General features: G+C 43.4%; 1 protein-coding gene across 1 annotated transcript in view; it reads right to left on the bottom strand.

The window, feature by feature from the left end:
- RSRC1 (arginine and serine rich coiled-coil 1) overlaps positions 1-20,748 on the bottom strand; it is a 99,444-nt gene that overhangs the window by 30,351 nt on the left and 48,345 nt on the right. Inside the window, exons 6-7 of the mRNA XM_077184234.1 lie at positions 20,583-20,619; positions 8,609-8,660 (exon numbers count right to left, since the gene is read on the bottom strand). Coding sequence (XP_077040349.1) covers positions 8,609-8,660; positions 20,583-20,619 — 89 coding nt within the window. The remainder of the gene's footprint in view (positions 1-8,608; positions 8,661-20,582; positions 20,620-20,748) is intronic.

Genomic DNA, 20,748 nt, shown 5'->3' on the forward strand with positions numbered 1-20,748 from the left:
TTTCCCTTCCCCCTCAGCTTTGCCCACACTTCCACCAGAAAATGCAGACACAAATCCAGAGCTGCTGCAAGTTAGGAATGTACAGGAGGCAAAGGCAGAGCTGCAGAGAGTGAGAGCCCCAGGATGGTTTGGGTTGGAAGGGACCTCAAAGCCCCTCCAGTCCCATCCCCTGCCAGGGCCAGGGACATTCCCACTGTCCCAGGCTGCTCCAAGCCCTGCCAATGGAGCCACAACTTCCTCTTGCTCAAAGAAACTCATCGCTATAAAATCATTCACATTTCTCAGAGAAAACTCTCCAAGGGCTTCAGATCAGCAGCACAAAATGCTCAAAACCTTTAAGAAACTACTGATTAAATAGTTTTAGTGGGTATTTTAAGAACATAAGGGGATACACGATGGCTTAAACAAAGCAGCTCAGAAATCTTCAATAATAAATCACAGTGCAGCCACAGAGAAGAGAAACAGAGCTGGAATTAAAGGGAGGATCTGCAATAAAGGCACCTAATTTGATTTTTCACATAAGCTGTGTTTTGAGACACTTCTTTTTTTCCTTGCTGGGTTGATCAATATGAGAGATTGGCAAAGGACACGAGTTTCCATTACTGTTGCCTTTTACTGATGATGCTGTTCTGCCCTTTCCAATGGATTCTTTCATGGGCTTGTGGCAACAGGGCTCAAATCACCTGATGCAGATTTAACTCAGTGTGAACTTGCCTTGCTTCACATTTGAAGGAGTGGTAAAACCTATTATTACAGCATCTGCTTTTCAAGAGCAAAAAATGCTGCTGAAAAAGTTTTTTCAGCAGAAAACGCTGCATAAAATCCTTTCCAAGTCACTAAAGTTACCAAACACCCCCAAGAAAACACAGCTATGAAATATTCATAGAATAAAGGTGCGTAAACAACAAAAAGAAAATAAAAGAAAATTTTCTTATCGGCCTCTTAGGTGTGAGGAGAAATGCTTCACATATAAAAATATGTTGGGGATCTTGTTTCTATCAACCTCTATGACCTCCCACATTTGTAAAAACCTAAGTATGAGAACTGCCCTCAAACCACCCCAAAATCCCTGCTAATGACAGGCAGCAGCCTTGCAAAAAGCCCACCAGGACTGAAGAGTCCCTGCCAAGCACCCTCTGCTCCACGCTAAGATTTATTCGGCCGACACCTCATAATCATCTCTAAATCTAATGGGACACAAATGCATTTCATCACAGATGAAAATCTTCAGCGCTGCTCAAATGGAAATCAAGGAATTATTACAATCCCGTGGTCTGGCTTGCAGCAGGCATTAATCAGAAATCATAATAAATCCACACAGCACACTCAGGCAGCACATTAGTCAGGCGCTTTTGCATGATAACGACGTTGACTAATGGGCTCCGAGTTGGAAGGGTCAATCATAAACTCATCAAATGCTTCATTTAATTTCTTAATTTGGACAAACACGATTTGTTTATGGGAAAGATATCAGGTGTTCTTGAATGAATAATGGCTGTGAAACCAAAGTCCATTAATCAGCGCTTGATTACAAATGACTCGGAGATTGTTTGTTCTAATTTCATTCATTTGGGGCAACAAAGAGAACACGAGCGAGCGAAAGCACTTGGCCAAAATGGCACACTTAGTTCTCCATGTTTAATAAAGTTGTGATAAATGGGCTTTCAATAACTAAAACAAGGGGTTATTACCCATATTAAATACTGTCCCTGAGAAAATTAATATCTAGGAGTTACAAGGAGATGGTGCAGGCACACAACAAGGTGCTGGATGAGTGCTGAACTCCTGTGCTGGCATTCCAGCTTTTCCTGAAAGGATGGAAGAGAAAAGCACAAAGCCAGCAGGGATTTATTTCTACTTCCTGAGAAATACTTTAAGAAAATTATGGCGTTTTTTGGGTGGGAAGGGACTCTAAAGCTCAGCCAGTGCCACCCCTGCCATGGCAGGGACACCTCCCACTGTCCCAGGTGCTCCAAGCCCCAGTGTCCAACTTGGCCCTGGACACTGCCAAGGATCCAGAGGCAGCCACAGCTTCTCTGGGCAGCCTGGGCCTGCCCACCCTCACTGGGATTTGTAATTAATTGAATTTAATCTAATCCATAGGTTCCTTTCAGCAAGATGATTCCAGCACACTTCCCACGCAGAAATTAGGGAGGCCTGCAACACCAGAACAGCACCAGCCAGAGCAGATGGGGCAATTTAAAACCTTTTCCTGGGCATTCAGGCTGTAAAATCCACCACTGGAATTTATATCTGTGGATAAAACCACTCTGCACTTTCACTTGCAGAAAATCTAAAACATCCAGAGATGTTACAAGGGAAGCTGTCAGCACAAGGCTCCTGGACAGCCATTCCTGGGCATGCCTGGATGACCAGAGCCCACAGAGGGCAGCTGTGACAAACCATGTAAAACACCACAACTAAATATTTGCCCATCAATATTAAGAAATAACATCTCCCAAAAGACTTGCTAAAAACAAATGAGCCCCACGACCACATATGGTTTGCACAGCCAAACCAGTGGATAATTAAATTACAGCAAAGTTGCTAAATATGAATTGATATAAAACTTCAGCTAACTGAAAAATTGTCTTTGACTGCAGATCAATAGCAGGCCTGCAAGATTCATCTGCACATAATTAGCACAGAGATTTGCATCAAAATCCTGGATCCCATATGCTGCAATATTACAGAAACCCATTAGGCACCATGTAAGCCTGAGATACTTTTGGTGCCACAAAAAAAAAGACCTTGGATAAAAATCTAACAAAAAAATTAGAAATTCTAAAAGCTTTAGAATGATTTCTGAAGGCAATAAATGTTCATTAGCTAATAAAGTTCCTCTAAATTCTACTTATAGGATCTGATTTTTATTATGGCATCCCTACAACTCCTCATTGGCTTCTTACTCTAAAAACAAATTGATATTCTACAAAAATAGTTCAAAGAAATTTTTTTTAGTCTCTTGCAAGAACCTAAAAGAGGTCCCTGAAGTGAACAGCTTTTAGACACCAACAGAATGATATTATACATTGCAAAAGTGAATTATTTCATTTCAAACACATTTATTCTCTACCTACACCCAATTAAAATCCTGTATTTTTTCACCAATCCTGCAAATTAATTTAAATTATTTAATAAATTACTATTATGCAAGTGTTTACAACCAGCTGCACTTCAGAAATCACAAATTTTGTAAAGACAACATCGTTAATATGTTAAAAAAGCAATTAATTGGAGAAAGACTCTTTTTTTTCTACAGTTGTCACTTTGTGTGCAGAAATTCTCACTTTTTTTTTAGAACTCTAATGAGATTATGAAGCTCTGCCAAGAGCTCAGGGGCAAAGAATGGCCGAAGAAATCTGTGTCTGTCCAGCTTGGCTGTGAAGCTCATTGGTGTGGAGCACCCAGTTGAGCTCAGAAACTTCCTGAATTTTCAGAAATTCAGTCTTAAAACACCTTGAATTCCCATCAAACACATAAAATAAAAAGTAGCTATTTCTTCTAATGCACACCTTCTTGATTTTTAACTAATTGTTTAATTCTTCTGTAGCTCAGAGCTTTTCCAAGCGTTCTTTCTCCTGATGCTGTCACTGGAATGGGTTTTGACACCAAAATCTGCTGAGTAGGAATCAGCAGCTGACCTAAAAACTGGGTTCATTAATTCCATAATTAGATAGATTTCCTAAATTAGCTGGGGTCCAAGAACAGGATAAACCTCCCCTATGGAGCCAGGACAGAAGGAGGATCCAGGGAGAGCTCAGGGCCTGAGGGGGCTCCAGGAGAGCTGCAGAGGGACTGGGGACAAGGATGGAGGGACAGGAGCCAGGGAATGGCTCCCAGTGCCAGAGGGCAGGGATGGGTGGGAGATTGGGAATTGGGAATTCCTGGCTGGGATGGGATTCCCAGAGCAGCTGTGGCTGCCCCTGCATCCCTGGCAGTGCCCAAGGCCAGGCTGGACACTGGGGCTGGGAGCACCTGGGGCAGTGGGAGGTGTCCCTGCCATGGCTGGGGTGGCACTGGGTGGGATTTAAGGTCCCTTCCAACCCAAAGCCTTCCCTGATTCTGGAATCTCAGGCGGCCCTAGAGCAGGACATGAAGAGAAGGTGTTTGAGCCATCACTGCTGAGGCTCTTCCCAAGGTAATTCCAGTTTATTTTCCTTTCACACAGGGAACAGAACAACCTTGAACAACCTTTCCCAGACTGGTGAAGACTCACAAGGGATGAAAATTCCTCTCCTTGCTGGGGGTTCAGAAAATGCTCCACAAAACGCCCTCACAACCCTTTGTGGCACCTCCATCTATATTTGTCACAAAGAGAAAACATGATTCAAGGAAGAATTTGATTATTCAAACATGATTCAAAAAAGAAAACATAATTCAAGAAAGATTCCTTTGCTCTCCAAACAGAGATTTTTATATAAATAGAAGAAAAATTCAATTATCCAAAGTGTCAACTGCCACTATTCAAAACAAATATTTGAAATTGATAAAAATTAGAATTTTATATTAAATCAAACCTATACAGCAACTGAATTAAGCTTTTTTTCAATATTCAGAACTTTTAAGCTTGTTAAAAGTTCAAATTCTTGCAATTTCTGGGGCAAGAATTATTTTTAAAGCCTGCTTTAAATTTCCACGGAACAAGTAAAATATTTTAAGTATTATTTCATCCTTTGTGTGTATATAACAGCACATGTTATCCACCCTCCTAAAATTCATTGCATAATTAGAAATTTAAATTAAAGCCAGCGAGTTCTCAGTGGAAAGAACACAAATAAGAAAACTGAAAGAAATCCATCATCAAAACGAGAAATCCATAAACATTTGATAAATTTGGCAGTTGAAAAGAAGCCCCAATAAAAGGAAATTTTTCATACTTGTTGCCACCTGCCCGCCCGACTGCTTTGCATAGCTAGAAAAGAGCAAAACAGAGGCCAACCTATTTAACTAAACAGTTTTTATTAAAGTAAAAGAAAAGCAAGAATCTATAAAGTAGCAAGTGATCCTATTAGTTCCACCAGACTAAAATCATACAGTCTACGTATGTGGTCCTTTCAGCCACATCTGTTATGAGCCATTTTGATACCCAAAAGCAGAGAATATTTGCCTATATTTATCAGGCACTGAGTGCAAATCAGGCTTTTTCTCCTCAATAACTCCTGGTAGAATGGGTAGATTAATTAAAAAAAAAGGCAGTCAGAATTATAAAACATTTGTATTTACCAGAGCTAAGGCTGAAGTACTCATCGTATTCCATGATTTTCTCTTTGAGGAATATGTAAAACACAATAAAGATGCAGGCTACAAAATTAAAGGCAGCAATCTGATAGCATAATTCAAAGATGATGAGTTCAACATCCAATATCCAGAATTGGATTTGATAAATGGGAAATGTTTGGGATTTGTATTCCCCCATTTTCTCACATTTAGAGCCTTGGTCCCGAAGTTTCCTTTAAATAAACTCCGGCGAATTCTTTGCACAAAACGCCCTATTCTTGACTGCTCTTTCAGCCAGAGATTGAAATGCAGATCCCAAAAATACATCAGTCACTTATTTCAACTCTAGACCTTTGAAAATCCAGATCAATTGCCTTTTGTCACCGCCTTTATATGGAGAGTAAGAAATTTCTGCTTAGCACCATGGAAAAGCTCCCGGAGCCCTTTGGAAGCGGTGGCAGCATCAATAGTTCGAGACATCCGTGCGCTATTTCACGGGAATTTATTGACATTTTGGGAATATCCATCCATATTTTAATCTTTATGAGAAAGCACAGGTGCCCATATAATTTACAGCACGCACTAAGCAGCTTTCAGGTCCTGAGGTTTGCCCTAAGCTCGGGATTTCAGATTTGCAACTTCTCCCTAAAAACCAGCGCCGGGAGCCACGCTCGGCACAAACCCCCGGCTCGGATCCTCTGCGTCCCTCGGTAATGAAGTCTGGGAAAGAAATCACAGACACCCAAGTGGTTTGGCAACTGTAAGTGACAGAAGCTGAGCTAAATCCTCTGTTTACACTGGGGATTATCCGGGTGGATTGTGCGGCGCTCCCGGAGCCGGCGCTGGTCAGGGGACGCTGCTCCCCGTCCGCCCGTGGGGCAGGGCACAAAGCCCCGGCCTGGTAGGAAGTGACCCAGAAGGAGATGGCGAGCAAGGATTTACACAAAGCCAGTCTGCCTCAGAAAAACTCCATATGACCATTAACTGGCCGGCAGGGCCTGCCAGGAGGCCTAATTACAGCCCTACAGAGCCCGCTAACAAAAGCTGGAGAGCTTTAGCCCAGGGATGATCTGCTTTATACTGACTTGAGAGAGTCCATATAGAGCGAGGAAAAGAAAGAGGTTTAGCTTGGAAATTCTCCCAAGAGACAAAGCATTGTGGCTCAGTCTGGAAGGCCCACATGGAACATACTTCAGATGGGCTTAAACATCCCACCCTCTCCAAATTAACATTCAACTACTGCCTGCTTAACATCTGCTCGGGCACAGCGACTTGTGGGAGGTTGTCAGAGGAGCCTCAAAAGGCTCCCTGGCACCTCAATATTAAGAAATCTAATTCAATAAATTGTGAAAATATGAATTTATAGCTGGGACCAACAACTTCAGAGGAATGAAAGGTTTTATAAATCAAAACTCAGTTGTCTCGAGAATGAAAGTGTTTGGGTACCTCCCAATATTGCCCTGCTTAATGACAACAAAACACTGACATTAATCTGCACTTATAAAGAAAAAAAAAATTCAAATTTAATGAAGTCAGCATGAATGCCGAACTTGGAGAAAAATCTCCTCGGCACTGTACAACCTAAAAATAAAAATGGCCATCTTACCCTCCTCCCCCACAGATACAGGTGAATATTTTTTATTTTACCTGCTCTCCTAATGAGAGACCAGAGTCACAATTCCCATCTCCAAATACACCAGGGGAAAAAAAATCTCAATAATAAGAGCCTGATTTACTAGGTGCTGATTTCTGCCTTTCAGAGACAGCAGCTGCTATAGCCTAAAATATCTAGGTTAAATCCTAAAAGCAGGTTTTCTCAAGATCCTAAATATCTCCACAAGGGAAATGTTGATAGGGAAATGCAAACAGGGAATTGGAGAGCAGCTGTGGCTGCCCCTGGCAGTGTCCAAGGCCAGGTTGGACACTGGGGCTGCCATGGCAGGGTGGCACCAGATGGGATCTAAGGTCCCTTCCAGCCCAAACCATTCCATGATCCCACAATGTCAGCAGGGATGACCCAGGAAGGGACTGTCCCCAGTGTCCCTACAACCCCTGCAGGGGATTTGGAGCCCCTGCTTTGTCTGTCCCAACCAGGGAGGAGCAGCATCAACACCAGATCCACGACAATCCACTGGGAACACAGCACAGCTTCCTATTCCCACTCAGTGGGCCTGGAACAATCCCCACAATGTGTACAGGTATTCCATGAGCTCATTCCCAAGCCTGGGATGGAGCTCTGTGCACACCACCAGCAGCTCCACTCACCATCACTGAAGTCCAGAGTTCATTTCAATGATACTCAACGAGAACATCCCCACAGCAGCAACAGCAATGAACCTGCTGAGCCTGAGCTCCTCAACAGCTGCTGGGGAATGGCTCAGCAGAAATTTATTTTTAAGTTTGAAGACTAAAAGGTGCCGATTTTGCAAGGAGTAAACACACAAAAATACATTGAAACAACATTTATCAACATTTCCAACTTCTTCTCACAGCAATTAAGTAAAAATTAAATTTAATTGACTGAATGCAGGACTTGGGGAGGAAGTGGGGGATGATCCCATAAGCGCCTGGGATGACCAAGACTTGAATAAAGCCAGGAAGAAACTTAATTCTGTATTTTGGATTGTAAGAGACACAAAGATATTAAATCTCTTCTATTCCTTATGAACAACCTGCAGCTTCAATCTAAGATCCAGCCCTCAGTGGTGGATATTTAAATTTAATAATGTCACAGACCTTTGATAAGCTTCGGAAAATTTTGGAGCCCAGGTCACAATGATATACAACCCCAGTTATCTTTTGTACATCTCCCAGGTGTGAAATTAAAAAATGAGATGTGATTGATGGCAGCAGAATACACAAATTGTGCTTTTGAGGTCAGGGCTGTCACATCCATTTCATAATTACATGCTTCAAAGATTTATTAAAAGTTCTGGAGAACAAGGAATGCATTGGAAGAGAGACAAAGCAAAAGGCTGGATGGATTTTGGAAAAAGAAGTACATCAGCAATGTGAGGAGATTCCTCTAGTGGGTTTCCAAAAGGGGGAAAATATATATATACTTGTACTGATTTAAAACAATGCCAAAAAATAAAGAAAATTGCAGAAAAACAAAAAAAACAACCAAAATTTTGAGAGCACAGAATAATACTTAAGTAGCAGCAAGAGCCAGAGGATAAACATGAGGTTTTAGTGTAGGAAAAGATTTATTTTTATTTCCTTAAAGGGCTTTACTAAGTGCCAATGATGGTGCAAACCAATTCAATCTTAACCTGAAATTCAAGTGAGCGACAGAGAACAGGATCAGCATCTGCCAAACACAAAGGGATAAAATCCCACCTGACAGCACAAAAATGAAGGAAAGTTTTGAAGATTCTCATTTACTCACCAGCTGCCTCCAGAACCATCTGCAGCCTGGCTTTGGCCTGTTCAGCAGGAGTCTGCAAGAGAGGAGGGATCAGCTCACACCTGCTGGGACACGGGGCACTCCATGGGACACGGGGCACTCCATGGGACATTCCCACCCGTGGGACACTGGGCACTCCATGGGACATTCTATGGGACATTCCCACCCATAGGACACAGGGCACTCCATGGGACATGGGGCACTCCATGGGACACGGGGCACTCCATGGGACATTGCCACCCATAGGACACTGGGCACTCCATGGGACACAGGGCACTCCATGGGACATGGGGCACTCCATGGGACACTGGGCACTCCACGGGACATTGCCACCCATAGGACACTGGGCACCCATGGGACATTCCCACCCATAGGACACGGGGCACTCCATGGGACATGGGGCACTCCATGGGACATTCCCACCCATGGGACTCTGGGCACTCCATGGGACACGGGGCACTCCACGGGACATTCCCACCCGTGGGACACTGGGCACTCCATGGGACATTCCCACCCATGGGACACTGGGCACTCCATGGGACATTCCCACCCATGGGACACTGTACACTCCATGGGACACTGGGCACTCCATGGGACATTCCCACCCATGGGACACTGGACACTCCATGGGACACGGGGCATTCCATGGGACATTCCCACCCATGGGACATGGGGCACTCCATGGGACACAGAGCACTCCATGGGACATTGCCACCCATGGGATACTGGACACTCCATGGGACATTGCCACCCATGGGACACAGGGCACTCCACGGGACATTCCCACCCATGGGACACTGTACACTCCATGGGACACGGGGCACTCCATGGGACTCTGGGCACTCCATGGGACACTGCCACCCCCAGAGAGGAGCTCCCGCCTCCTCCAGCCACTCCATACCCACAGCAGCCAGAGGAGCTCCCAGACTGGAGTCACTGAGGGAGGAATTACCAAGGAGATCTCCAGAGCTGACCCAAAGCACCATTCCCACCAGGTGGCTGTGGCACCATGACCAGCCCACGCCCAGCCCCTCTCCCAGCCCTCCCAGCCCCAGTCCTGCCTGGCTCCTGGGTGACCCTGCTCCACACAAACACACAGCTCCACAAAATGCTCCAGAACTGGGCTTAACATGATTAATGTGCTGAGTTTTTCACACTTTTCTCTTATCTGGGCTGATTTTTCCCTCTCCTGAAGGTATTGCTGCACATCTGTTGGCTTGAGGAGCACATTGTTGGCTGTGGCCCCACTATGCTAATCACCCCAGTGATGTTGCACTGTGTCCAATGTGTTTGCCATCCCCCCAAATGTGAAGCCACTCAAACGTTGCCACAGTTAAATTGATACACAAACCCTATTTGTCACGGAGTTCAGAAGTTGATTATTTCTGGAAGCGTCGGAGAAGTTTGGGAGGTTTCTGCTCTGCACTAAAAACAAAACCTGACGGGAATTTTTGGTGGCGTTTTGCAGCTTAGGAAACTCTTCTCAAGAGTTTCTCTAAATGGCTGCAAAAGGGAAAATTAAATAGGAAAATACAGACAGGAGCAGCTGTGGCTGCCCCTGGATCCCTGGCAGTGCCCAAGGCCAGGCTGGACACTGGGGCTGGAGCAGCCTGGGACAGGGGAAGGCGTCCCTGCCATGGCAGGGGTGGGAATGGCATTTAAGATCCCTTCCAACCCAAACCATGCCTTTATTCCATGATTTTAATGGAATGGCAGAGCTCTTTGCCATGAATGTCCCAACTGGTGATGGCCTGCATGGCCTCACCACCCTCACCCACACCCACGAGGAGAGGCTGACAATGACAGAACAATTCCATTTCTACTCCAAGAATCTACAGACTGCTCCTTCCAATAGGAGAGATGCTGCATTAAAATGGAATTTAAATGAAGATCCAGGTTTTGGTTGTATAGAGATTGATTATTTTTAGCTCAGATTTTTGCTGTTTGCGTAAACCCAGAATTACTGGGCAGAATTTATTATTATAGCTGCAATATGGATCCTACCATCAGACCTGACCACTAATCCTGGTGGCAGCAAGAAACATCTTGAAATTTATCATAAATTATCTTCCCATTTCTTTTTCTTGCCATGAACTAATCATTGCAATCTGCTCTGGCATCTTTAGTACATCATGGGAGGAGAGGAAGGGAAAGATCTGCTTTTTATCCAGAACCAGCTTGCCCAGCTTCAGTTTCAGAGAAGCTTTACTTGGGTTTGTGGTTTCTCCATTCCATGACAACTGTAAATTTAAAAATCCCACCAGGATTAGTTGAGTTTGGCAAAATTTTGCTGGACAAACAGAGAAGCAGAAGTATTTGGTGTCAAACACCACCTGTGCTCACGTCTTCACGTGAACAGTCCAAGTCCTTGTGCACCTCATGCATCAGGTGGGCTCTGGCATCCCAAAACACAATTTCCTATTCCTACAGCACATCCAGTTCAGATATTTACCCAAAAATACCCTGGATCCCTTCTTGCTGGCCACACAACCAGCACAGCTCAGCACCACTGACTGGAGAAAGACGTTCCACAGCAGCTTTAGGTGTCCAGCACCACCACAAGAACTCCATGAAAGAGCAAAACCCAAGCAGGCTCCAGAGGAGGAGAAGGGAAGCAGCAGCAGCTGCCCAGATGTCACTCCCAGCACTAAACACGGAGTTCCACAATTGATCCTGCTGCTCTGAGGAGCTCCAAACACCTTTTCCCACTCCTCCCCCGGAGTTATGGATGTGTCTTGTTGGTGTAAGGGAGGGAAGACTCAAATCCTTATTTTACTCAGCAGTTTCCCACTGGGAGCAGCCCAGGCAGCTGCTCTGGAGGCATCTCCCCCTTTGCCCTGGCCCCAGGTGTTAATTACTCCAGGGGAGAACTCGGCACAGCCACCTTTTCAGCAATCAATAAGCCCTAACCAAGGAGTGAAAGGAGGATTCTGAAATAAAGGTGACTGGCCTGGCCCCAGAAAACATCTCTCCAACTGGTGGATGGGGCCAGCACTCGGAGAAAAAAGGACAGAGGGGATTTCAGCTGAAAACCACAATTAGAGCCTCAAACAAGCCGGGAGCAATGTGTGAGAACAAGCAGCTACCCCAGGTCAGTATTGATTCAGGGGACCATTAAGTGAAAAAATTCAGCAAGAGCCTCAGGAAACTTCAAAACGGTGAAATGATTGGTGGAGGAAGCATTACCAAGAGTGATGTCGAGCAAAATAAACCCCTGTACTTTCCTTAAGGTCTTAAGCACAATACAGAAGGAAAAGAATTCAAAGAGAGTTAAAGGAAAATAAAAGTATTTCTAATGCCAGCTGGTGAAGGAGCCCACTAACTGCAAAAGCAGGAGAGGAATTCCCTAAAATTCCTTAACAAACACACTGTAAAATGACCTGAGGTCATCCCCAGCAATGAATTTTACACGTGTCCCAAAGTGTCTGGTGAGACACTGGAATCCCAGCTCAGAAAAGGATGGGATTCCATAGGACACCATCAACACCCCTGTGATTAATAACAGCTTTTAATATTTCAAGCAAAAATGGGATAATTCAATTTTTAGTGGCAGCTGATTTATGAAGATGCAGCACAACCCTTAACTTGTATTTCTTTGCAGTTCATCCACTGCGTTCCACCACTATTCCTTTCATAAATAGTTATTTTAATAAAACTACTCTAAACCAGTCTCACAACTTTCATTTTCAAGTGTAATTTTAATTTTTTTTGTGTAAAAACACCCACACAAGTTGGTTGTCACTCACAGCTTCAGGAAACAAGTGCTGAGTGTGATGGGCAGGAGAGCCATAGTTGGCTTCCCAAATATTCCATTTCAAAGGAGAAGCAGCTTCTCAATTAATTAATAGATCACAACAAACACTTTAATTCAGCTTTAGAATGTATTTTTTGAATTATTCCTGCTATTTGGGATGAATGGTAAACATTCTTGACAAAGGAAACGATATTAAAGCGAAAACTTGAGAACACTGAGAAAAAAAAAGAGAAAGATGAAGTTTATAAAGAGAGTCCAAGTTTCTGCTGGAGCCAGCCACTGGGAATTCTGTGGAGCAGAGCATGTGGCTCTTGGAAGCCCTGGAAAACTTTTATCCCAGGATTCCAGCAGGTCATGAGGCTGCAGCATTTTGAGCTGCAATGTTGCCTTTCTGAATTTTTATCATGATGGAATTCCATATGGAAAATGGCTGAGATGTGCTAAACTGGGCAGGTTCCACTCCTCCTGCTCATTCCTGACACTGCTGGGGTAAAATTCACCTGCAGGACTTTTCTGTCTCAAAACATCTGGATAAAAGCCCAACAAACTTCTGGTGATGGTGATCAGTTTTGGGGGGTTTTTACACAAATCTTTTCTCTTTGTATTTGATAAAGACCAATCCAGCCCTCACCATTGCCAGGAAAACCTGCTACCTGAAACCATAATTCCATGTTTGACTGCAGAGAAATCCCCAGTTTGGGGCTATGGGCAGCAGAAAGAGACCTCAGGTGTCAGTGAGGGGAAGAGTCAAGGAAGAAATCAAACAGAGGGGCTACACACACCTAAAATGATATTTGAATTTATTCTGTAAGTCAGGGGCCTGCCTCCACCTGCAGTATTATCCATCCCACTTCCAGCAACTCCCAACAGGAGAGAGCAACAAAGAAGCCCAGCCAGCTTTTAAACAGATTTTGATCAAATTATGGAAAAGATTGTGGGACAGGTTTATCACAGGAATGCTGCATTCCTTTCCTGCCATTTACTCCTCTTTGGCTGATTAAAAAAAAATAATTACCAAAGAAACTGAAAATACTTATTTGTATAAGAAGACATAAGAGAATCAAATACTAAAATAAAAATAAAATCAAAGGAGATTGGGAATTTGCAGTTGTCATCTTTTCCTTATATAAGCCTTTGAGGGTGGCAAATTCCAGATTGACAAAGGAATGGTTTTCACATTAAAAACATAAAAATAAAATCCCACAGAAGACTCCCTAATCTGAATTAATAGCACAGAAATATAATAAGCACATCTGGCACTATTTGAATTAAACCCCTGCATTTTCAGACATAAATCTGTTGAAAAGATTGGATGATAAAATTATATTTATGTCTGAATTTTTCCTCTGATACAATTAATCAACAACACAACTCGGGAATAGGCTATGGTAGGAGTGTCCTGACTGGATACAGATCCACCTGCTCCCAAAAAAATCATCTTAAATTTATCAAAATTAACTATAAGTGGAGAAAAATAATGTAAAACATGGAATAATGGCAATTTTTGTCCATGGAATTCACAGATGCTCTTGGTATTTCAACAGAAATAAAGAATCCAGCATCAAGGATAGACTAATTAGGAAAAGGAAATCATTAACCCAAAAAATGGGCAGAAAATCTGAAATTTTAATTTACGTAAAGGCCACCAAAACTATGACCAGCGATGAAGGGAAGGGTCCATCTTAACTGGCCACCAACACCACTGTGAAGGGAAAGCCTGGGCATGGAATGTGGCTCCTCCAGCCAGAGCCAGGAGAAAACACTGGAACACTGACAGAAAGGACACAAAACTTTCCCAGAGCTCTCCTCCAGGATTGCCCATTTACCAAAACTGGGAAGGAGAGAGCCAACAATGACAAGGCCCAATCCTGAAATTCAGAGCCCACTGAGGAACTAAATGAGGCAGAACTGTAAAATCCCAGCTCTGAATGGAATGCCCAAATCTCCTGCTAAAACACCTCAGGGTATTTGGACTCCGAGCTTTCCATCCAAGGGAATTTTCACTCAAGTTTGGGATCAGAGGGACAAATCCTGAAAATGTCCCCCAACACCAGCAGCAGTTTGACCTGAGAGCTGAGGATTCCTTCCCCAAATCCTCTCCCTCCTCTCACCCAGGACACACATGGCCACTAAAACATTCAGATCTGTTAACTTGAATTGTGGATTCATCACTTTAATTGCGGATTTTCCATTTCACTCCGCTTCAGCAGGAGCCACTTCTCACAGCGGGGTGGGTTCAGCCCAGGATCTCCAGAGAACCCTGCAACACCAGGTGGGTGGAAAATCCCATCTTGTTTCCACTAAAACCAACCCAAAATGTCAGGAATGAGCGACAATGGATTGCTGGAAGCAAATCAAAGGCAGGAGGGGATGGCTGTGGCAGAGAGCCCGGGTGGCTCGGGCACACGGACGGGATTTTTGGGGTTTAAAGCAGTTTTTGCAGCAAGGGCTCCTTTAAAAGGAGCAGAAAACAACAATGCACTCATTTCGGTGAATATTCCTGAGAAAAAGCAAGGAAAAAGGCCTTCCTACTGGGAGTGGATACAGCAAAATGGATTAAACACTCTGCAGAAAGAGGGAGAGCTGTAAATAAGATTTTAGAAAATTAATCGGTAAATCCAGGTCTTTTTAAAAGCAAAAATTCCTGGAAGTGTTAAACTCACACAGCCATAAAACTCTGTGTGGGTTATTCAACAAGAGAGGAAATATAGATAATATTGCACTAGAGGCTAAAAAATTACCTCCCCCTATTTATTTCCTCACAGCCTGAAATATCATCCCTTAGATTTACATTTGCATGGAAATGCAGCCACAACCACCAAAAAATTCAACATTCTGATAAAGAGCTGACAGAACAAAGATTTTTGCATCAACATCATCCAGTCATTATTCGATAAATTAATCTATTTCCTAATTAAACCTTTAAAAATTAAAGGTAGAGTGATTCCCACAGCTTATAAAATTCATAGAACTACTAATGTTTAACTCTGAAATATAGATTTTAATCTTTTATCACTGTTTCAATTTTTGCTGCATTATGCTGCAACAATGGCATGGGAGAACATAAAAATAGCAGCAGAAAAAAGCAAGTTCTGAAATGAAAATTTTTAATTAACACATCATAAACTGCTTTGGAAACAGCTCCAGTCAAGGCTGGACTGACTGAAAAAGCAGGAGCACAACCAACAGGTAACAGGGATTAATTAACAAAAGGAGCATTTAATACTTGAATTACTGCTTTACTTTTTCCACTAAGAGAGGAATTTTCTCTAAATAAATTAGAGCTTTTCAGAAAAAGGGAATCCCATCCCCTTTGGAACCTTTGCACTAAAATGCAGCAATTGAAAAATAATGAAAATAATTTTAAATATCACAAGGATCCAGTGGGTTCTAAATCAGCACTCAGTTTCAAAATATTCTGATCATCTACCCCAAATCATGCCTAATTACACAGGAATTAACCTGAACTTAATCAAGGTTATATACTTTGAATCAAAGTGCATTTTCTCTTTGCTCTCGGATTCAACGATCAACTCACCCTCACTGCACTGTTTTTTGGGCTGGCACAGATCTGCAGGTTTAACTTTTCCAAAAATGACCTGTGTTTCATGCTTTTGGCTGCTTCTTCTGACAAATAAGTCGAATATAAAATGTGCAGGGCAAAACATAATTATTCTGAGGAGCACCTGCATAAAACCAGGGTGCAGAGATTTGTATTTTAGGTGCAGACCACAGATAGTTGGGCAAATTTATGCTCCATCTCAGTATTGTGCCAAGATCCCTCTTCAGTATCTGCAATAAAATACATCCAGAGCAAAGACCTCCACTCAAAATCCCCAAAAGAAGAGGAGCAAGACCCCCCTGAAAAGATGAATTTGCTGGTGGCCTCAATAATTAGATTAAAAATCAATTACATTTTGCCAAAGCGTTTGTTTGCTGGAGAAAACCCTCCCAGGAAAGGCACTTAAACTTGGGGATAGAGAAGCAGCCACTGCCCTCCATAAAGTTCCTTTATATATTTTTCCACAATATGCACAAAACCAGAATATGAAATCAGAAACATTTTACACATTCTCATACTTCAGAGAGCACTAACAGCATTTTACTCGTCGAAAGCACTTTATCTTCATGTCTCTATAAGGCAGAGTTGGTGCATAATAATGTAATTTATATTGCCTAAATGTTATTTTGGGAGCATTGCATCATTTCTCAAACTTCATGACCTTTACAATTTTCTAAACTTTTATTTCCCTCATTATTCTGAACAGATTTCATTACATATTTTGAATGTAAACAACCCTGAATAATGATGGGCCCCATTACGTATGTACAGCTCTGACAATCGCGCGCGGGGCCGAGATGGAAACCCAGTGCATTAATTTACCTCTCATCCGCCGTAACTGCACTCCCATAAAAAGTTTTATACTCAACTCACATAAATCACGGGGAAGAAAAATGAGAAAATCTGGTGGCTAACTCATCTTCCACCATTCTGCGAAAATGAAATTCACTGAAATACCTATCAAAACTGCAATCATCAAGAGATAATGTCTTCTTAGGTCTATCTGCACTTTCCGATTTAATTTCCTCCATGCCCTTGACATCCACAGATACCATTAAGATTAAGAGCAGCGAGTAACTGAGCAGTTCTCAGATTTTGATATATGGGGCCCAGGCACTAAATGTAATATCATCATTTGAAAATTAATGCAATATTTCTTTTGTTAGTTTTTCCACTCGGAAAGCGGGATGAATACTTGGGGTTCTCGCCAGTAATTTCCCCATCAGAATGCCGTGCAATTATGAGGAGATGTGCACCTGGGCAGAGGTCACCCAAATTACTCCATCATTTAATGAGCACCGAGATCAAACCCCAGCACACTGTTGCTGCCGAGAGACGCCTCGCAGCCTGCTACATCAAATCTGATGGAATCATTAGAGTAATAAGCAGGAAAATCTGTTTGCAGATTAACCTCTGGTTTCATGCTGCTTTCATCTAATGGGGCGCTGTGGAAATCTTGTCAGCTTTTCATCAGCCGCGATCAAATTACGGGAATTGCGAACAAACCGCCGGCGCGATTGGAAACAACACCCGCACGTGCCGGGGGTTTTATGCAGATGCCAGGGAAAATCACACTCTTTATATTTTACAGCCTTATTTACTTCAGCTGATCACTGCTCTCCTCAGCCTGCAGAGCGGCAATCGGGGACGCTCCCGTTGGCCTTTCCGAATTTACGGCGCAGAACGGCGGCCAAACGAATTTATTGGGGAAATATGAGCGGGGTGACAAAGGGAAAGCAAAATAAAGGCACAAAGGTCACGGGGATGGAGGGTCACAGGGTCCCCACCGCAGCCAAGGGTGGGGGAGGCACCTCAGCCTCGCTGGTAAGTGAGAGTGATCAAAGTTTACTTTTTAATAAAGACACAGAGACATTAAAGTGTTGTTTCATGTGGAGCGGCTCTGGTTTCAGAGCCCGCTGGTAATGGGAAGTGACAGGGTAAAACTCGCCTCCCTTACAAAGTTCCCACAAAATTTGTCACTGTTGGAACAACAAACTGCTGCAAGCCTTTGAATACTCTGCCATGAAATGCTCTGCCTCTGATGGTTTGATCGCACTGCTGTTCGACTCACATCTGCCGCTACCAGCAGCAAAGCCTTGGAACAAATAAAGCGGTGCATGCACACAATTTCACACACACTCACTGCAGAGAGTTCTCCTCAAATCCTGGGATCCACGGAGCCCCTCTGCAGGAGCAGCCTGGGTTTCATCCCTGTAGGCAGGCAGAGCCAACCAAGCTGCTTTCCCCATGGATATTCATAAGGCATTGATCCTCTGCAGTGTGATCACCTGGCATGAACCTGGTCCTGAGCTCCTGAAGGAGCTGGAATGATTTCCAAGGGCCAGGCTGCTGTTGAGCCAGGGGAATGTTTGGGATGCTGACCCTGGCACAGCCAAAGGGTCCATCAGCCACTGACACCTGATGGGTTGGGGACACCAGGGGTCCCCTCTCAGTGTGGGACACAGCCAGAGCCAGCACTGCTCCCCAAACAGCACCTTCCAAGCTGGTGCATCCAGCTGGACACTCAGTGGCTCTCCAGCCTATCCAAAGGGAAATTTGGAATGTCCCTGGACACAAATGTCACTTTGGCCACAGGAGGAAAACCCCTCCACCCCCACCTTCACTCCCTTCCTCTCAGAATGGAACAGACAGACACAATTCAAGAGAGACAGAAGAGACAATTCAAGCCTGCAGAGCATAATTGACCAGCATGGAATTTTGCCAGGACAGCAAGATAAACATAATTACTCATATTAAGAGCGTTAATTAATTGTTTGTGAACACAAATAATTGGCTGCTTGGTTTACAGCTCGTTAGGAAGCCAAGGACTCTGCCAGACGTCGCTGCCTGGTGGCCACCCAAGGGCCACGGAGCGGTGACACCACAGGTGACAAACTCAGAGAGCCACGAGCAGGGAGGGGCCAGCACTGCCACCAGACTGCCTGGAAAACCCAGGAACAGCCAGGAACATTTCATTAAAATAAATGCTCCATCAAGTATTAACACTGAATAAAGGAGAAGGATTCTTGGCTGGAGTTTGGGGTTTTTTTGGTTGATCAGATTGAAGAAAGACACAGACCTTAAACCCCATCCAGCCCCACCCCTGCCATGGCAGGAACCTCCCACTGTCCCAGGCTGCTCCAGCCCCAGTGTCCAGCCTGGCCTTGGGCACTGCCAGGGATCCAGGGGCAGCCCCAGCTGCTCTGGGCACCTGTGCCAGGGCCTGCCCACCCTGCCAGCCAGGAATTCCTTCCCAGTATCCCATCTAACCCTACTCCTTCCAGTTTGAAGCCATTCCCTGTGTTCTGTCAGTCCAGACTCTTGTAAATCCCAAATTGTAAACCAGCCTTTTTTTACAGAAGGGATTTAATAACAGATTATCAAATCAAGATAAAGACCTCTAAGGGATTCAACCTGCAGGTGAGACACCCCTGGAAGCAGCAAACAAGGTGGATTTTCCAACTGCTCTGAGAACTCTGCTCTTTATTGCATTTGGTGATTCCCAACACATTTCACAGGGCATCTTTAAAAAGGAGGAGCTTGAGGATCTCAATCCCAGCAGGATCTCCATCATTTCCATCCCACTATGATCTCCATCACAGCAGGATCTCCATCCTCTCCACCCCACCAGGATCTCCATCCTCTCCACCCCACCAGGATCTCCATCCTCTCCACCCCACCAGGATCTCCATCCTCTCCACCCCTCTGGCACTCCAAGGAGATCCTGGTGCCCAAGCTCCTCCAAATCCTCCCAAGTGATTCCCAGAAAGGGAAGCAACAAGAGAAAAGCAGCTCTGTCCAACAAGACACGCAATGTTTTTCACAGCACTATGGAACAGCAGGGATTATTTACATATTCCATGAAAAACCCTTCTCAGGATGGATGTGCCATTAACAGTGAATATTTTAATTTAATGGGATTTAATAATCACTTTACATCAACTATTTAATGTTCCACTGACTGCTGGTACCAACATGTGAGGCTCAACCAGCTTCTGACTTGTGACAAGATTTTATTTTTCCCAGTTTTGATCAACTGATGAGTTTTTAATGCTAAGCCTGGCTTGCCATCACTTGTGGGTTTAACATGTTTACTTAAACCAGAAATATTTTGCACCTCAATTATTATTTCCTACTGCAGCCCTGAATGGAATTTAAGTCGATCCATTATTCATAAAGCAAAGACAAGAGAAAACACAAAGCTGTGCACTTCTTTCAAAGCCTCCAAATGACTCAAACATACCATATTTATGCATGCAATATTTGATTGTGTCCCTGGCTCTTTTTTTTTTTTTTTAACTTTTTTTTTAATCACAAGTTTGTTGTTTTCAGATCAGGATATGCCAAAAATCCAACACCAAACAATTTTTGTTTATAATTAAGGCAATCATCAATCCAAGGATTGTAGTCCAGTTTATTTCATCTCGACATCAAAAAAAAGTAATTTAAAAAAATTAAAATTCCCTTGAAATGGGGAGATAAATGAAAATGTGAGTGCCTTCACATAATAACAGTAGCCTGACCCTCTGGGAAATGGTTGACTTTCTCAATTCAAGGTATTCAAAGCTCATTCAAAAGTGTTCATTTGGAATGCAGATATCAAAGATGATGCAAATGTTCAAGAGAAAATTAAAACTTACCAGATGTTCTAATCCAGCTTTGATGTTTGCAGAGTCCCTGTAAGAGAAGAACAAAAGTTCTAAATAGTTGCTAAACCCTTGTCTGCAACGATTTCTGTTTAACTCTGAAATGGCAAAGCTGGGTAATTTCTCCAGTGTGTCAAATTTTTAATTTTAATACACATAT

Source organism: Agelaius phoeniceus, chromosome 10 (assembly GCF_051311805.1).
Source record: "Agelaius phoeniceus isolate bAgePho1 chromosome 10, bAgePho1.hap1, whole genome shotgun sequence".
NCBI lineage: Eukaryota > Metazoa > Chordata > Aves > Passeriformes > Icteridae > Agelaius > Agelaius phoeniceus.